This window comes from Rhododendron vialii, chromosome 1a, assembly GCF_030253575.1.
Source record: "Rhododendron vialii isolate Sample 1 chromosome 1a, ASM3025357v1".
NCBI lineage: Eukaryota > Viridiplantae > Streptophyta > Magnoliopsida > Ericales > Ericaceae > Rhododendron > Rhododendron vialii.
The window spans coordinates 21149600-21167824 of NC_080557.1; the positions used below are offsets into that span (position 1 = coordinate 21149600).

Below are 18225 nucleotides of genomic sequence, written 5' to 3' on the forward strand. Positions count from 1 at the left end.
TCGCCCCTTCATTAATTCTCACAACTATCCCAATCAACTAGCTGGTATATGCTAGACTTTTTCATTGTTCTAGACATACATGCATGCACAGAGACGTTATCCAATCCCTCAAAGATCTATTGCATATGCCTGTGTAAGTTTCACATTAATAGCCTTTGCTTTGGATTAAACAACCCTCAAGTGACTCAAGCGCAGGTTCAAAATGTTAAAGAGATCATTGATCATGTGGAGTAACATTTATATGGTAGATACTGCATTAACCAACGTCACAATTAGCTAGAGAAACTTCTGGATGTAAAGTCTCAAGTCCGAATATTACAAGGACGAAATTTTATTTTTAACTTGATCTACGTGAGATAAGAAAATTGTACACACCCGAAGGATTAGCTGGGACAACATTCTGAACACCATTATAATAGTTATATAAAGAAAAAAAAGAACAAGGCAACCGTTACTTGACATCAGAAAATTTCACCAGACATCTTTGCCTCCTATGTGGTTGTCATGTAGTAGCATCATAGACGTTACTTATCCTACAACATTGGATAAAAGAGAATCTGTCAACCTCCTGTTCTAGATAGTGAAACCTATCCTTGCAAAAGAGGAATGCAAATCCATACACCACATGTATCATTTCTTATGTTGTAAATCTGTGTCTTTTCGCCTGCCAGAATAAAGGAGGCCCTGGAGTCCTATTTCTTTAGTTCGAATTTCTAAATTCAAGTAATTGATCAGATTTTCAATCTCAACCCTCAGGTATGCCTCTGTAACTGTTTGTGAGAGACATATATTTCGACTTCAGGGGCTCAGGGAAGGAGATTAGATGAAATCCAGATCTTTGAGGAAAATAGGACTCCAAGATTTCCTTGTCTGTTTTGCATTGCAGAAAAGAGTAAGAGGGGCAAACAATGGGAGGAAACCCTACTCGAAACTCTACGAAGAAAGGGTCCCCATCAACTTGAGTAAAAAGCAGACCATTTAGCTACAGCATAAGGAAAACAAACTGAACTATGGGTAAGAGGAACAATATGAATACTGGAAAAGTTGATCTGGCATTCCTCAAATCACAGATTCTCAGGCAACATAGACATTTGCTTATTGTTCCCAAATTGGGAACCCATACATCAAATCCAACAGAATTGTGATGCAGCTATGTTAAGATTACAACATACAGTTGTCTCACTTCCCCACCTAATAGAAATACCTAAGTTCATCATAGATCAAATCAAAACTATGTAATCACTTCAAAATTGCAAAAATTAAAGCTTGTGAAGGTAACTGAGGCTTTCAACATCTGTACAAAACCAAAGCTTTGAGAAGGTAGGATCAAAACAACATTCCAACTCAAGCGCAATGCAAGGGCATCTCATTTGCGTCAAACACCTAGCCGCAAGTTTAATAAGGAAAGTTTTTTTTCGTTTTATTGTCTTAAGAAGAACTAGTCCTCAAAACCACATGCTCCAAAGGCACTTTGAAGGAAGAACAGGGGCCATCTTACTATGTCAGACTGGATGTTTGTAAGAATATTACCTTCACCTCACAAAGAACAGAAGTGGGGATAGGTCAATATCAGACTGAGATTCCATAGTTGCTGATCTTTGAAACCTCCTTGGTCAGAGTGTTCCTTTCTCTTTTTGCCTCCGAAGCAAGATTAGAAACCTAAGAACCAGAAAATATGACAAGCAGTTTCAGAATAAAGGAACATAATCAATGGTTGTACCATTTGATTTTATGGAAACCCATGTTGCAGTACAGTTAGACAGCGTTGACTATTTCCACATGTATAAAACGAGGAGACTTCAATGTAGTTGACTATTTTTGTTCTTATTCTTTCTAGGAGTGGACACTCTTTAGATATTTGAGGGCCACACATTTCCATCGGTTAGATACTTGAGACATACATGAAGCAAATAATACCTATTCACCCCATGCCCTTCAGACTTAGTATCTGTGCAGAGATTGTGTTAGATGATGCATGTTATATCCCATATGGTTTGACGGAATAATGCTTACATGGCTTGTCTTTCTGGTTATGATATGATGCAATTACATATGGATAACATAATGGTACTTTAAGTTATGTAGTCTTTTAAATTTTAACTAGTGCAATGTTGCACCTCGCACCGTCAATGAGAAAAGTTTGCATATATGTGAAACACAAGTTACACACAATTTTAACTTGTCATTACATGTCATGCCCTGAATTTTTGTGGAAATCCTTGTGTCAGCGTGTTTCAGGTTCATGTCAAGTTGTGTGTTCATGTCTGTGCTACTTATCTCAGAATGAGAAGTCAAAATGCAAGGAACAAAATGTATGTCGATGTAAAGAGGCTGTCATTGACCCGGCGGGATGGGGAAACGAGAGAGAAAATGAGAAACACAAATAACTAGAATCCTACATCCCAGAGTTTTCATGTCTTAGTACCTATGAACGCACAAATGAGATAGGATTCTTCCTCCCAAACATGCAAAACCTTTCGGGCAAATAAAGTCTTGCCTATTCCAGTATTGTTGTCAGATCCACTCACTTACTTCGAACCATGTCCCAGCAGAAATACCAATTATAACAGATTTGTGATTGCAAAAGAAGAAAAAGTGCTCTTGGCTTTAATCAAAACACTACCCCCTTCCATCAACGTGACACGTGATCTAGTACCGGAAGGATGATGCTCAATTATGAAAAAGTAATCCTCTCCCAGGAACATTTCAGTCCTCTAATGTAATATTCTAGTGTACACGAGAAAGCATGGATGGTGGTGACATAACAAAACAAGCATCTAAAATTGTCTTCTCCAACTTTTAAAAAATCTTGGGACTTCTGCGTGCAATAAACTATTATCTTGCAATTTAACATTTTTTCAAGATCAAAACTTCCATTTAAAATTTACAAGAAAACAATCACCAACACTTACACTGACAAGCCAACAAAATTCTTTACTTATTTAGCACAGGAATATGATCATTTAAAAACATAAAATAATCTAAGAATACAACGGGATTGAAAGAAATAGTTTTAAGAACACAAATTCCAGAAGATCAATGTATTAATGATCAAGAAACCTACTTGGGATCGAAATCTAGATGCTTCTCTGCGAGGAAGTTCTCCAAGGTCGTCTTTTAAGCCTGATGCAGAGCATAGAAAATTAAGAGACCACATACACCAGAAACGTTTGCCACACAAACTCGATTTGTTCATTTAAGTAATTCTGACAGAGATCTCATACCCCCTGCTTGTCTTTCAATCTTATAAGCTGAACGAATGACACCTTGGATCTGCTTCCCTGCTTGTCTGTACAGAATTTAGAAGTTTGGACATGAAAATAAGTCCATGAAATATCCCTTGTACAATACATTTCACACCATCTATAGACACGAACCTGAGTTTGGTCCGTCCTCGTGTAAGTTCCTCTTCTGCTTGCAGTGCCCTCTTCTGAAACAAGAATCCATATAATGTTTTCCACATTAAGGAAATGAGACATCTAAAGTTTCTATGAAAGCTCCATTTACAAACTGATATGGCACATAAAAGAAGGCATTAACAGCATGCCACATCAGTTTGAAAGTTTCCTATGTAAGTGGAGCATTACTCACTCAGTTGCTCTTTTCAAAGCTCGTAGTTTAAAATGAAGAAATCCCACAAGTTCATAGCTAGTAAATCATAAGAACAAGAAGAGTGCAATGTGTGACAAGCACACTAAAAGAATTTCCAAAAACAACTAATATCTTTTCAAGAGAGTTCCACTCAAAATGAGCATGCTTTTTTTATTCCATTGATAGAAATTCAATAATTCGACACTTCTTCCACCCCAACCCCTGAGGTGGAAAAGGCGAACAAATGAGGATGCATCATAAAACGGTTGCAAAACTCGTTCTGTCAACGGGGCGAAGAGGAAATGATTTGACAAATATATCCTAGAAACAGAAAAGCTAACTTTCCTAAAACAAGACCTACTTTTGGTTCTCCATACCCAAAACAAACAAAAAAAGTAATGTTTTTGACAAAAAGATCCCAAGACAACTTAAGTTACAGATTACCTAATGTTCACTAACTATATAACATAATCCTAAGGTTCTCCAAATCTCGAATAGAATAAAAAACTGGAATGGATAGAAAACCATAGTGTTCTGAAATTTTCCCCAATAATACTTTCAAAAGCTTGAAAAAGAGAAATTACAAAATGAGAATGGGATGTAGACAAAATGCAACCTAAGGCGCCCTTAATTCTAGCCTGCTGGGCAGGTTAGAGTTATAATCATTTGTGGTCCTTTTCTTACCATTGATGAGCATTCCTTCTATTTTCATTTGCACGTTCAGATTCTCATGACCACTAAAATTCATATAAAATACAGATGAAGCAAATTGCATTGATTGTTTTAGTTTTTATAACGCAAGCCAGTACAATCCATGACATAACTATAAGATGAATAAACCACATGGGATAGTAAGTACAATTCCACATCCAAAAGCAACTTGGCTGCTTATTTTGGTTTCTCCATATTTCTGGAGCTAATGTTTTATCAAAGGGAAGAAGATATATCCACATAAACTTTTTTTGTTCTTCAAATCTGACAAAGAGAACTAAAGGCATGGAAGCTAGGACCTTGAAACTTCACATGATATCCAATTCTTTTAGCACACAACCGATTGTCTGGAGATGATGCTTCAACTCTGATTCTGAAGAATCAATCCTTAATTAGACAACAAAAAAAAGGGCTACCCAGTGCACGGCACTCCCACAACGGCAGGGTCAGGGATGTACATAACCTTACCCCCAGAAGCAAAGAGGTTGTTTCCACGATTTGAGCCCATGACTACAACCTTACCCAATTCCAGGCCACTATGGAAACCTTTTGCCACCTTTTGTTGAAGTTAAGAAGTGCCATCGTTAATCATAAACTTAGAATCTCTTGAAGATGTGAAGTTAACTATTTCAGAGACCAAGCGTCCAAAGTTTCCCAGCATTGAACTAACAGAAGAAGTTTGGATCCATAGGATAGAACACATTGTTGTACTTAAGAAGCATCACACCAAGATGATGATGATTGAACGAGAGAGAGAGAGAGAGAGAGAGAGAGAGAGAGAGAGAGAGAGAGAGAATAAATATAAAAAATACAAACTCATTCGTGTGAGACCCAACATTGAAATTCCAGCACATGACTTGAAAGACTAATCATCAATTAAAACAGAAGGGAAGCAATCAAACTGAATAGAACGCAAACAACCTCTAACTTTTCGCTTTCTGCCTTTAAAAGATCGATTGATTGCCGGAATTCCTTTACTTTCGTATCAGCTCTAGAAAGCAAAGCCTGTACCAACACAGCAGAATGAAGAACAAAGACATACTAAACTATAATGGAATATATAACACCTTGAAGTTGCTTCTCATGCTTTCTATCCTGGCATAGTCTTTATGCTTCAGGAGTTCAACATGGTACTACAACTGAGAAAGTGCAATTTACATAAAAGGAAAAGAAATGTGATAAATGCCCATTTTGAGGTAGCGTGTTAGAGGTAATGATTGCAGTTGGAAAAGGCAATATTATCTCAAGGTATAATATAGCCCTTGACAGAGCATAATGGAGAGACAAGATTCATGTATCCAACGCAGCTGATGGGAACAAAATTTATCTAGGGATTAAAAAAGATTATGATAGACGTAAGAGATAAGAAATATCTCAAAGATCTTATCTTTATCTCAACTGTTTCACAAAAACGATGGTAGCATTAACTTGAGTGAAAATAGTGCTTTTGATGTCCTTTTGTGGATGTAGGTTATGGCCAAATGACGCAAACCTTGTGTCTCCTTTCTGTATCTGACATCGCCTACATTACTTTATTGGATTACTATTATACTTCTAAGAGAACAGCACACATTTTTATCCAGTTTTCACCACAGTCGTACAAGGTAACGTGCTCGTTCATCATCATCAAATCAATCAACTTGAACTACCAAACAAGCCATGCACACAAAGGACATAGACATTTTATTAGGTTGGAGAAAATTTAATGCTAACCAGACAACTGAAAAGCAACGCTTACCTCTTCATTGGAAAAAAGTCGCAAAGTATTGTAGTACAAGAAACGCCTCGGCCCTGCAAATAGTAAATAAGCCCATTGCATTAGCCACCAAACGTACAGAAGAAGTTCCCTTAGGGTGGATGGATTAACTTGAATTGAAGAAGAAGATAAAAAGACAAACTCAAATTCTTTCAATTTTTCATTTTTCTTGCTGAGAAATGCAGAGGATATTCTTAGACATTGACAAAAACAATGTACTTAGCACCAATCAAACACGGAGGCAAGTATAACATGAATGGATATATTACAGTTAAAAATTACTACCAGAGTTTTTAGTTTTAAATAAGCAACGCCATATAGTACTGATGACCTCAAGAATATCACGGAACCTAACTGAAACAAATGTAAATCAATAGAATTCAGTAGAGCATACTCTTTAGAGCGAGAAATCCCAAGCCAACAGCAGCACTGCATGAAGCCACTGGATGAGAAGCGGCAACAATAATACCCTCTGCAAATGAAATTGTGACCGAAAAAACCAGGGAAAATATTGAGACTGGAACCATGATAATTGTAGTGTAAGTTAGAAGAAGTATTGAGATATATAAGCAGAATGGACCTTTGATCTTCCCAAAGACCATATCCTCATAAACCACGTAATCAGACTTCAAATCTTGCAGAGAGTCCTACAGCAGATTAAATCGAACACATATCAACCTACCAATACGTCAAAACAACACTGGACCATGTTGATTGATGACAAAACTCAGAAAATAAAACAAATTAATACGAGAACTTGTATCTTTACTGATTGGGGCCCCCTGAAAAGAAAACCAAATACCAAATCCTCCCATAGCCCAGACTTTTTACCTACATATTGCACATTTGTGTTGGGGAATTACTGTCGCGTGGCCGAAACTAATCCTAACTTATGATGGCTTTGCCACGTTATATGCCACATGAGCATTCCAATCATCCAAATCTTATATGAACTTTAAATAAGACGAAACAATGACTCAAAATGGATCCCCATAAATTGCTATCAAATGAAGGAGAACCGTGTTTTTCACCTAAGTGAAAGAAGCTCTTTGGGAAAACTCGGGATTCCTTTCAAAAGATTTGATAAAATGTTTGAAAGAGCAAGGATTGGAGCATTTTGTTCCTGCATTAAAAATGGTCAGATAAGTTTTTTCTATAAGTCATCAATTTTCTCAAACAACTGGATAAAAATGTTTGAAAGTAAGTGTTGTGTTGTGTTGAAAAACAATCCGAATGCAAAACCACTTTCACTTATCCATATCATAAAAGGACACAACAACCTAAGACTTCAAAGTTCATATACTGATATACTCTACGCTTTGCCATAATCAAACAACACAGTCCAACACAGCATGAAACATGGTACTTTAAAGGTTCTCTACAACAAACAATAAGAGAACCCATCTAGTCCTCAACCATTGGGGGTATAGGCGGGGGAGGATTGAAAACAGAGCTAACCTTTGACAATATATACACAAAGTGATTGCTCTTAGAATACCACTGAAAAAGTGGCCCCCCTATACCTCCAAGAACCAAGGAGCTAAATGGACGTTTTGTTGCGGAACCATACCCCCAAATCAAAGTCGAAAGGCATCAGAGAGAGCAGGCCTGGAGACCAAATCAATTTATGTGCACATTACCGTGCTTCCTTCATTCTTAGTCCAGAGCATCAGAAAGCATAAATTTAAAAGTTCTCTTCTGGTTAAGTAGATATCTTCTTCTCTTCCTTTTTTCTAAGAATTACTACCATTTTTTTTTTATCAATGAAGAATTACCACTGAAGCCTCCCGTATCGAATCAATATTTTACCAGATTTTAACTTTTTAACTCATCCAATCAAACACATAATATGGACTGGAAATAGATGTGGGAACAAACAATTCACATGCAAATTCACTTTTCCTTATCTAAATCGTAAAATGCACGATAACACAAATATAAAAGATATATAAGCCCTAAATTTTGACAGGAATCAAAAGAATTTATAACTGAACGGATAGTGGCGAAACTCACGACAGTCGTGTGGAGGTGAGCCGATCCAGTGGACAGAAACCGATCGAAGCGAGACCTGGTGGTGGAAATCGCGAAGTCTAGGGTTTCTTCGACGGTCTTCTGCGCCACACGTGCCTGCTCGACCGCGTAATCGATCCATGGCGTGGCGTCGGCTGGGATTCTGGATTGCGATAGAGGTGTGGAGTAGTCGCTGTGTGAAGGTGGTGGCGATGGCGGTGCGATTGTGTTTTCGTCTGGTGCTCCGGCCATTGTCGCCAATTTTTTTTTTTTTTTTTTTGAAGCTTCTTTTGTTTCTTCTGTTCTCCTGTCCCTCTTCTCCTCTCCTCCTTTTCTCTTCCTCTAGAGAAAGTCTACACTTCCCGACTCTTTTCTTCCTCTAGAGAGAGTCTACACTTCCCGACTCTTTTCCCCGATTTCTTTCCCGATGCTGACGTGGCGGTGGGCCCCACGTCAGCAGTTTAAAAAAAAAAAAAAAACCACACAAAACGCTGAAATTTTGTTTTCCCCCCCTAAACCAAACCTTTTCTTCCAAACCCCCAGCCCCAACCACGAAGAGAGAGAAAGAGGAGGAGGAGGACCACCGGCCACACCCACCACCACCACCACCGGCTCCACCTCCGGCAACCAACTCTTCGTGAAAATCACGACACCACGAGCACCATTTGTGTACATCTCGAAGTCTCATTTTTTTTTTAACGCTTGTTGTCATTCTTGTTGGACTTCTCTTCTGATTCAATGAATTAGTATTGTTTTAGGATTTCATTTTCTTTTGGACGGAATATTGATAATTTCACGTTCGTTGCCATAAATTGATACCGGAGCCCAATGGTGGCGTAAGTGCGAGGTTTGTGGCAGCTTGAGAGTGAGATATTTTAGCTGCCTTAATTGGTGTATCAATTTTAGTTTATTTTAGCTGTGAAGACTTGGCATTAACCCACAGAAATTAGTGTATCAATTTGAGTTTATTTTAGCGGTGAAGACTTACCATTAACCCTAAAAGGCTAAAACCCATGCTTCATTTTATTTAATCTAGGGATTCCTGTTTAATTGAAATTAGGGTTTCCTGTCTAACTGAAATTAGAGATTTTGTTTAACTGAAATTATTGATGCCTATTGGTGAAAAAATTAATTTTGTTGTGAAAATGATGCATGACTTGGCCCTTTTTTTTTTTAATCTCATGAAGTCGTTATTGATTTGGTGTCCTATCTTGTGATAAAACTTATCGACCTTAGTTAATTGTTGAACATGTAGGTGATGTTTCCAATGTCGCCAGATTCTGTTCCTTCGACAATGCCTCCTTGATCATCGAATCAAGATGAGATAGATACTAATGAGAAAGAGGAGGTCTGGAGTGGATACAATGCAGATGAAGAAGAGGTATCGAGTGGTTCTTCTAAAAAAGAGTGTGATGAGATATGTACTAATGAAGATGGAAAGAAGGAAACAGAAAATTTTAAAGATAGAGTTGAGTAACCAAAGGAGGGAATGATATTCGACACACCAAATGATGCCTATCTATTTTACTCAAGATATGCTAAAGAAAATGGGTTTGCTTTGGCTAAAAGAACTAACAAGAAGGGAAGAGATGGAAACTTGAGGAATGTTACTTTTCAATGTAGTCGCGGTGGAAAGGCAAAGGTCAAAACAGCCAATCCGGTCAAACCACGGCCACAAACAAAAATTGAGTGTCTGGCTCGCTTTAATTTTGCTACATGTCCGGATGGAAAGTGGAGGTTAAATCGGGTTGCTTTGGAGCATAATCATGAATATAGCCCGGGAAAGTCCAAGTTTTACAAAAGCAATAGGGTTCTTGATGAACATGTGAAAAGGAAGCTCATATTAAATGATACAGCTGGGATTCCGTTGTATAAGACTTATGACTCACTTCAGATTCAGGGGGGGGGGGAGCATGATAACCTTCCATATAATCAGAAGGATTGTCAAAATTATTTGAGTACGGAGCGACATAAATTACTTGTTGAAGGAGATGCTGAGGCGATGCATAGTTATTTCATAAAGATGAAAGCCAACAATTCTGACGTCTTTTTTGCCATGGATTTGGATGATGAGGGTCGATTGAGGAATGTATTCTGGGCTGATGCAAGGAGTAGGATAGCTCGCAAGGAGTTTGGTGATGCTGTGACATTTGACACAACATACTTGGTAAACAAGTATGATATGCCTTTTGCTCCATTTGTAGGCGTCAATCATCATGGTCAGTCGATATTATTGGGATGTGGACTCGTATCTCATGAAGACACCAAGTCATTCTTGTGGTTATTTAAGACTTGGATGACATGCATGTGGGGTTGTGCTCCCAAATCAATTATTACTGATCAATGTATGGCTATGAAGAATGCTATAGAAGACGTATTTCCTAACACCCGACACCGGTAGTGCATATGGCACATCTTGAAAAAGGTGCTAGAAAAATTGGGAAAGTACGACGCATACAAATCAATTTCACCTTGTTTGCAAAGTGTGGTTTATGATTCACTTACCAAAGATGAATTTGAGGATGCTTGGGAGATGTTCATCAAAAAGTACAAACTTCAAGATAATGAATGGTTACATGGGTTGTACTTATAGAGGAACCGATGGGTGCCAACTTTTGTGAAAGATGTATTTTGGGCGGGAATGTCATCCACACAGAGAAGTGAGAGTATGAATTCTTATTTTGACGGTTACATCAATTCGAAAACGACCTTGAAGCAATTTGCAGAGCAATTTTCTGTGGCCCAACATGATGCCCCATAATATGCGACCAACTATGGCACAAGGCGGAGCTATCCTCCCATTTTCTCCAAGTATGGCACAAGGCGGAGCCATCCTCCCAAATATGGCACAAGGTGGAGCCTTCCTCCCAAATATGGCACAAGGCGGAACTGGAGCAGGCTTTGACCAATTTTTTAACAACTTTCCAACTTCACAAGTAACATGCCAAGTTTATTTAATAGTGAAGTTTGGAGAGGACAATCAAGTATCACGAGTAGTCAAGTTTGGGGAGGAGGGCAATCAAGTTTAATAGAAAGTCAAGGGCAGGGTTGGAGAGGAGGACAAATCTCTTTTACAGAAATGTTGAATGCAAGAGATAACAACAAAAAGTAGAAGACTTGTTGGCGTAGGGAGTTTCTTGTATTTTGTTGGAAACTAATTTATAATGTATGCATTTTTGTTTTTGCTTCATGTAAGAATCCCTTACTAGCCTTAAATTATTTTGCTAATGTTGTATGAAATGGAATCTCTGGTATGCAATGGAACTGTTGATCCGTATCGCAAGCGTGTCGGACACGGCTCCGTGTCTTAGTTTTTGAAAGTATGTAGTTGTTCTTCCATATTGACTCAATTTGTGTACGTCATCTATTTTGAATTTAGTTCTGAATTTGGTCCTAGTTTTTGAAAGGATGTAGTTGCAATGCTCTATAGAAATACATAAGTTTGGTTCCAAGGTAAACCAAAGGTAAGTTCTGGAAAAATTTCGACAGAGTCTCCCTGTTTTTGGTCATAACCCGACGTCTTGCGTCTCAATCAGTACAACAACAGGAATAGCATCAAGTTACACACAAGCCCACGCCGGGCATTTTTCATTCTAAATCACCATTCACAAGCCAAATAAATAAGTAGGCTAATTATCATTCACATGCAAAATAAATAAGAGTACATTCTCTTCTCTAATAGTTTAAACCTCATTTGCAAAACAAAAATAGATTACATTCCATTATTTTAATTGTAGGACAAATAGACCTAGTAATTCAATCTCCATCTCCATCTCCATTTTATTTGCTATCAAATGATTCTACTCTTCTTCGCCACCTATTGATTCAACATCTTTGTTTGAGTTGCACGGAGACCATTCTAATGGATCTCCGATTCCCCGCGATGCTGAGCGCAACTTGGGACTTAATTGCTTGAACCACTGCCTCGGTTCTTCACCACTTGTAGTATGTTATCACTTCTTGGTTCACACCTTCACTTGGTTTGGTAGAAAGACCAACTGATGATCAATGAGGCAAGTAAGAGTTGATTCTATCATGGATCTGAGATCTTATTCTGTCAAAGTCTTCCTCGAATATCCAAAAAAAGATACATTCTGCAACCGTAGAAAAGCAAAAGTAAGGCTTGGGATGGATAACTTGTAATCCAAAATGTCTAGCCCTCTAATACTTGAAAAGGCAAAATATTCATTTGATTCATTATGAACAATGACGCAACGATTTGCCAAATGCCAATAGAAAAGTGACTGCAGATCAATTGACTGAACATTACAAAACTGTCCATGAAGTCTACCTCGGGTCAGAACTTTCTCCATGTAGCAGAGTTGTCTTTGGTGCCCCTTCATGCTGTGAACTTGTGTCTTTCAGTCCCTTGACTGAGTCTGCAGTTCAACAAATCATGATATATGCCAAATCGGTGTGTTTGAGTGAGAAACTATAATGAAGAAACAAACGAAAAGAATACTTTTATGGGAAAAGAAAACACTCAAGCACCATATGGTTGTTTCATAGGAAAAGCAATAACTGTCCAACTCCGACTAGAACTAATTAGGAAGAACTAAAAATTGCAAAGGAAGCATATAAAATAATAAAAATTATAGACCGAAACTTAAGAAACTTGACTACCAACTTCTGCTGCTTCTCCTACTTCTTTCCTTAAAATCATAAAATGGAGAGAACAAAAGAGATAGCTAAGACCCGCCCAACCCATGATTGATAATATTGCCTCCGTCCGTTCAAATAATTTACCAAAGTAGATACATAAAATTGTAATTCTAACCAACGGGAGCCAACCCCGGACAGAATCTAAGAGGTGAAGCATTAAGCAAATTAAGTGCCAACACAACCAAGTTACACAATCACACAAAGTCTCCATCCTTTCCCTTAAACCTCAAACTGAAATGCCAAGTTCATATAATTACTAGACCAATACCTAGGTAATTGGGCTGGTTTCCCCTATTGTGCAAACGAGCTAAAGCTCAAGAAAACACAGATTCATTTTCCCCATATACCTCAACTAAAAGCCCATTTAGCAGGAACAATTTGTCTAAAGTCCCTAAGCTATAAATTAACTTTTTAATGAAAACCCAACCTAAAAAAACAATGGGAATAAAAAGAGAGGCAATAAATCATCCTGGAAGAGACGTACTTTAACCACAGAAAAATCAAAGCAAGGATTATTTTTTTTTTATCCATTTTCCGTTCCAAATTTATTCTTTCAATTGCAGTTTCCTAATCAACCAAACAGAAAAGTTAAAGGAAAATAGAGAGAAACCAAATAGATACTGTGAAGCTACGGACTGGGGTTGCAGAGAGAGAAGCCCTTGAATCGATCCGGCAACAAACCCATGTGGGTGGAGAGGGTATCAAATCCCTATTGAATTTCGATTTGTGTGACGATACAGGAAAGAGAGATTAGACAAAGGAAAAGAAGCATGAAAAAAAGAGCGAGAGACCTTGGCAATGGAATTTGTCATCGGTGCCCATGGTGTCGCAATTTCGCAAAGGGTTGGTCGCCGGTGGTGGTGATAGACGATGGTGGTGAGAGTCACCGGTGGTGGTGGGTGTCGCTACTGGTCCTCCTCTTTCTCTCTCTTCGTTGGTTTTCCTGATGGTCTGGTTGGTTTTGGGGGGTTTGGGGGAAACAGACTGATTTGGGGGAAAATCAAAATCAGATTTCAGGGTTTTGTTTTGGGCAAATTTCACTGACCTCCCCTGAGGTTTCTAACACCGACAGATACCTCCCCTAAGGTATCTGAAATTTCAATGCCCTTCCTTACTTTTGAAAATGTTCTACAGATTCCCCCATACAGATAACTTGACTTAAACGGTGTCAACTTTATGAAGCAAAAGACTTCAATGCCCTCTCCCATATTCTGTTCCCTTAATCTTTTTCGTTTCCTTTAACCCTTTTTCCTTATTTGGTCAAAAGTGGAAGGAAGCTAAGCATATACTTTTGCAAGAGAAAGAAAATTAACATAAAATTTAAAAGTATATTTGGTTGTGTTTCTAAAATGAGTTTTTAAGATTAAAAAATAGATAAGGTTACTTTTTATTTGTCTTCCGTCAATTTTTTTCTTTAACTTATAAAACTTCATTACTTTGGTGTACATAGTTTAGCCACACTTGAAAAGTAAAAGAATGGATAATAGTTAATGAAAAATTGAAAAAATCACCTTTGACTTGGCATTTTGAATTTTTGACCTGGAGTTTTAATACCTTTTCTTTTCAATTTTAATAAGTTTTTATTTCAATAAGTTCCTTAAATTTTAAGATTGAGATAGACTAGATGTACTCACAAAATTTCAAAAACGTTAATATACTGGAGTTTTATAAAAAAAAATAGAGTTTAAGTATGTTTTCATTATAAAACATTATTGGTAGTTTTTGGATTTTGTTTGATGTTTAAGTACAGGAATATTTATAACAATTTAGTTAAATTTTTTTTTAATCAAGGGAGCCACAATTTTGTTCAGTACTTACTAAAAAGGTAGGTGAACAATACTCACTTTTAGGTGAGTGTGAGATAATTAAGTACAAATAAATAAGCTCAAGTCCATGTCTTGAATTGAATGCGGAGAAATTTATATCCTACCGTACATATAACCAAGCACACTAATTTATAACGAGAATAACTTAGTCACAGAGTAAAAAACATAACTTATTCACGGAGCTCCATGAATAAGTTATTACGGAGCTCAGTTTTGGTCTTTCAAAAGTATTTTGGACGATTCGAATTAAAAACAATCTATTATCGATAATAGATTGTTTTTAATCCGAATCGTCCAAAATACTTTTGAACAACCGAGATTTGATCGCTTCCGTGAATAAATTATTCACGAAGGAGCCGTGAATAAGTTATTCTCATTTATAAAACCAAACACATAAATTTATATATAACTAAACAGTGAAACAAACCAACATATAGACTAGAATACACAAACCAATGCAAATATATCTACGTATATTTCTGCCTATACACAACTCCACTATAAGGCAAATTAAAATAGCTATTAAACTTCTACTTTTGTTATTCTCACTAACAATTTTTTATTGTAACTCTAAAACACTGTACTTATTTAACTATATTCCTTTGAATTTTTTTTCTTTGGGAGAGCATCAATTCTAAGCTTAGCAATGCATGTTGAGCTAGATTATAACTAAAAGGAAACCTTTTTTATTTTTTTTGGATAGCAAATTTTTTGTTATTAATCTTTAATTTGAAAATAAATTATAAATATTAAAAGGATCCTAAGCATGAGACAATCACTACGGAGCAAGAGCAACCCCATAACACATTTTTTTATTTGTTTTGGTAACCACATTTTTTACTCCCACTCCACCAATAGAAATAGAGCCGAAAAAGTGTGTTCACTAATCAGAAAAAACTCTTTCATTCATGTCCAACACAACTATTCAAGCGTGAAGGAGACTATAGCCCCTATGTAGTTTAGTAATTGTCATTACTGGTTAAAAATACCGATGTATCTATATATGTTCATGTTACGCATATGGAAGGATTTTAAAAATTTATCAACAAAGCCGAGTTCAAATTTATGGTTCCTTCAATAAGAAGATACTTTATCTTGACATTCGAAATATAGTCACAAGGCTGGAGAAAAACATAGTCTTTGATAAAATAAAATAGTGTGAAAAATGTTACTCCAAAAAATGAACTTAAGTTTTTTGAAACAATGCAACTTCCCAAAGATTCCAAAAAAAGACATTAGTCTTTTTTTTTTTTTCTTCTGTACATAAAGAGGAGGTGTAGAATAGTTTTATGTAAAAGTATGGGATATTACATGGGAAGGGAGAAAAGAGAAATGAAAAAAAGAAGAAGAAGAGGTGATTTGGTAGTTGTATGTAGTTGGAATGATTTCAAGGGTAATCTTGGCATAAAACAAAGAAGCAATGCTTATGTCACAGTTTTCTGTTAATGATTTAACATTATCTTAACGGAAGGGGGAATGTGGACAATAATTTGAAAAGTAAGGGAGGGCAGTGAAATTTCAGATACCTCAGGAGAGGTATCTGTCGGTGTTAGAAACCTCAGGGGAGGTCAGTGAAATTTGCCCTTTTGTTTTTTTTTAACTGTTGACGTGGGGACAACTGTCACGTCAGCATCAGGAAAGAAATCGGGGAAAAGAGTCGGGAAGTGTAGACTTACTGTTTGAGTTTTTCAGTAGTAGGGCTTCGTTTACCTGTCGGCTCGTGGGGGAGAGTACCAACCGGACTAACTCGGGTCTGGTCCGGGTAACGTTGAGTTGTAAGGGTACTACGTGCGGGTGCTGACTTGTTGAGAAAGCCTGTCCCTGTAGGGAGCAAAAATGGCTGCAATCTGATCTGGGTGTTGAGGAAGCAGAGTCCCCGTAGTAAGGCCTCCTTCCGCTTTTTTTTTTAAAATCTCTCTTCTTAAAAAGAAAGTTATTTCAAACTCAAATATAATGAAAATGAGAAATAATTTTTAATTTTTTTTGCACCGTTAAAATATCTCAATGAGATCTATCAAACAAGATCCATATTAGTAGGAAAATTATTTGCGTAAACACATAATTTTTGAGTTTGAAATTATCTTCCTTCTTCTAAAAGTTCCTTTTTTGAGAAACCGAAACACCCCCTAAGCAAAAATGGCTGCAGATTATAGTCCCAAAACGACAACACTTTGGGACACTTTTGCCTTTAAAAGAGCTCCCCAAAATTGTGTAAATTTGCTAAAGGGCCAGACTATTTGCAACTACAAATTTTCTATACGTAACCCGTGTTAAAATTAATCAATTTCGGACAAAAATGCCCTTTAAAAAAATGGACAAAAATATCCCCAATGAAATGACATCGTTTTGGGTCCGATTTTGGTAACAAAAACATTCCCACTCCCTAAAACCCAATTATTATTACTTATCTTCTTCCCCAAAATATTCACACCACCACCACCACCACCAAACCCAAACCCTAGCTGCCGCCCCCACCACCACTCATCTCCGGCGACGCCCCTCTCCGGTGAACCCCATCTGCGTTGAGGCCCATCTCCGGCAAACCCCATATCTATTAAGAACAAAATCCAATAAATAAAACCCCCAACCATCTCCGGCGAGACCTTATGGAACGAGACATAGAGTCCAGAAGAAGATAATGGAGTAACATTCAGTCCCTACTTTTTGCTCCATCACCAGCCTCAAACCCATGTAATTTCACCCAGATTTATACAACCCCCAACCATCTCTGCATTTTTTTTTTCCCGAGACCCATCTCTTTTTGTTTGGAAAAACAGTCAAGAAGAGAGCAAACTTTTCACCCAGATTCATCCTTATTTTCTTCAGTCCCATCGTGCATTAGCAAAATGCGTGATGTTAATCGTGCATTTCGTAAATGCGTTATACGAAGCATGACGCATTTAGAATTTGTGTTTTTTGCGTTTTTAACAGTCAGAATCTGTGTTTTTTTTTTTAAAAAAGAAAAGACATGACGCATCTTCAAGATGCGTTATAAAGGGTTCGGATATTAGAATATGAATTTTGTAAACATTTTCAAGTTTTAAAATCTGAAATTTTTTAAATTTTTTAGAAATGTGTATCCGAACATGTCGATTTTTTTTTTTGAAGGAGATGGTGTTGGTGATGGTGGGACGCAACTGGTGGTAATAGCGGTGCAACGATTATGGAGGTGGTGGTGGTGACGTGGTGTGTGTGTTGTTGGGTGTGGTGGTGATAGGCCGGTGGTGTGGCGTTGTTGGGTGTGGTGGTGATGGGCCGTTGGTGGTGTACATGTACTGGTATTGTGTGGTGGTGGTGGTGGGTGGTGGTGGAGAAGAGAGAACAGTGAGACAGAGAAGGGGGATGGGGAGGAGATGGCTGGTAGGAAAGGAAGGGTATTTTTGGAAGTTTATGGATATTTGTTAGGTTGCATTTAGAAATTTGTTATAAGATTTGTGGGTTAGGTTTAGAACAGGCTACGTAAAGGAAATTTGTGGTTGCAAATAGCTCTGTCATTTGCTAAATGAACTTATCAAGTATGTTTGGAAAAAAAAAAAAAAAACAAAGAACTAACCAAGTATGGAATCGAAATGACACCGTTTTGGTCCCTTAACCCATAACAAAACAGTGATTTGCTATTGTTAAAAAATAAAGACCCCGTTTAAATTCAACCAAATCTCATAACTTTTT

The 18225-nt window shown here is 37.4% G+C and overlaps 3 protein-coding genes and 1 non-coding gene across 7 annotated transcripts; 1 reads left to right on the plus strand and 3 right to left on the minus strand.

Annotated features, from left to right (window-relative positions):
- Nucleotides 1-224: 224 nt before the first annotated feature.
- LOC131326250 (RGS1-HXK1-interacting protein 1) lies at nucleotides 225-8449 on the minus strand. Of its 4 annotated transcripts, XM_058358965.1 has the most exons (10): nucleotides 8072-8443; nucleotides 6639-6705; nucleotides 6453-6530; nucleotides 6041-6093; nucleotides 5224-5307; nucleotides 3378-3430; nucleotides 3225-3289; nucleotides 3065-3123; nucleotides 1531-1659; nucleotides 225-533 (listed from the first exon to the last, which is right to left on the minus strand). In XM_058358965.1, exons 1-9 carry the CDS (start codon nucleotides 8318-8320, stop codon nucleotides 1570-1572), a joined length of 798 nt encoding a protein of 265 aa, XP_058214948.1. In that variant the 5' UTR covers nucleotides 8321-8443; the 3' UTR covers nucleotides 225-533; nucleotides 1531-1569. The 4 variants fall into 4 exon arrangements, with proteins under 4 accessions (XP_058214948.1, XP_058214957.1, XP_058214965.1 ...); XM_058358974.1 differs by having other exon boundaries at nucleotides 225-1659; nucleotides 8072-8449; XM_058358982.1 differs by lacking the exon at nucleotides 5224-5307.
- On the minus strand, nucleotides 7608-7714 carry LOC131308647 (small nucleolar RNA snoR100). The gene has a single exon (XR_009194519.1). It is a non-coding gene; the product is annotated as a small nucleolar RNA snoR100 (small nucleolar RNA).
- Nucleotides 8450-9557: 1108 nt separating the features above from the next.
- Nucleotides 9558-10469, plus strand: LOC131329433 (protein FAR-RED IMPAIRED RESPONSE 1-like). The gene has a single exon (XM_058362539.1). It carries the CDS (start codon nucleotides 9558-9560, stop codon nucleotides 10467-10469), a length of 912 nt encoding a protein of 303 aa, XP_058218522.1.
- A 1216-nt stretch (nucleotides 10470-11685) lies between these two features.
- Nucleotides 11686-17388, minus strand: LOC131329442 (uncharacterized). Its single transcript, XM_058362549.1, has 7 exons — nucleotides 17308-17388; nucleotides 17032-17107; nucleotides 16267-16377; nucleotides 16083-16096; nucleotides 13522-13789; nucleotides 12360-12447; nucleotides 11686-12162 (listed from the first exon to the last, which is right to left on the minus strand). The coding sequence occupies exons 1-7, from the start codon at nucleotides 17386-17388 to the stop codon at nucleotides 12126-12128; spliced, it is 675 nt and encodes a 224-aa protein (XP_058218532.1). The 3' UTR covers nucleotides 11686-12125.
- Nucleotides 17389-18225: the final 837 nt, after the last annotated feature.

Bases quoted from the DNA above. Each gene is read 5' to 3' on its own strand.
- LOC131326250 (XM_058358974.1), bottom strand. From the start codon at position 8,320: ATGGCCGGAGCACCAGACGAAAACACAATCGCACCGCCATCGCCACCA. The intron at 5,308-6,040 runs GTAAGCGTTGCT...GTGTTGGTACAG, and splicing joins GACTTTTTTCCAATGAAGAG to GCTTTGCTTTCTAGAGCTGA. The intron at 3,431-5,223 runs GTTGTTTGCGTT...TTCTTGTTTCAG, and splicing joins CAGAAAGCGAAAAGTTAGAG to AAGAGGGCACTGCAAGCAGA.
- LOC131329433 (XM_058362539.1), top strand. From the start codon at position 9,558: ATGATATTCGACACACCAAATGATGCCTATCTATTTTACTCAAGATAT.
- LOC131329442 (XM_058362549.1), bottom strand. From the start codon at position 17,388: ATGGGACTGAAGAAAATAAGGATGAATCTGGGTGAAAAGTTTGCTCTC. The intron at 16,378-17,031 runs GTGGGGGCGGCA...TGCTCCCTACAG, and splicing joins GTCGCCGGAGATGAGTGGTG to GGACAGGCTTTCTCAACAAG. The intron at 12,163-12,359 runs GTAGACTTCATG...CTACGGTTGCAG, and splicing joins GGAGAAAGTTCTGACCCGAG to AATGTATCTTTTTTTGGATA.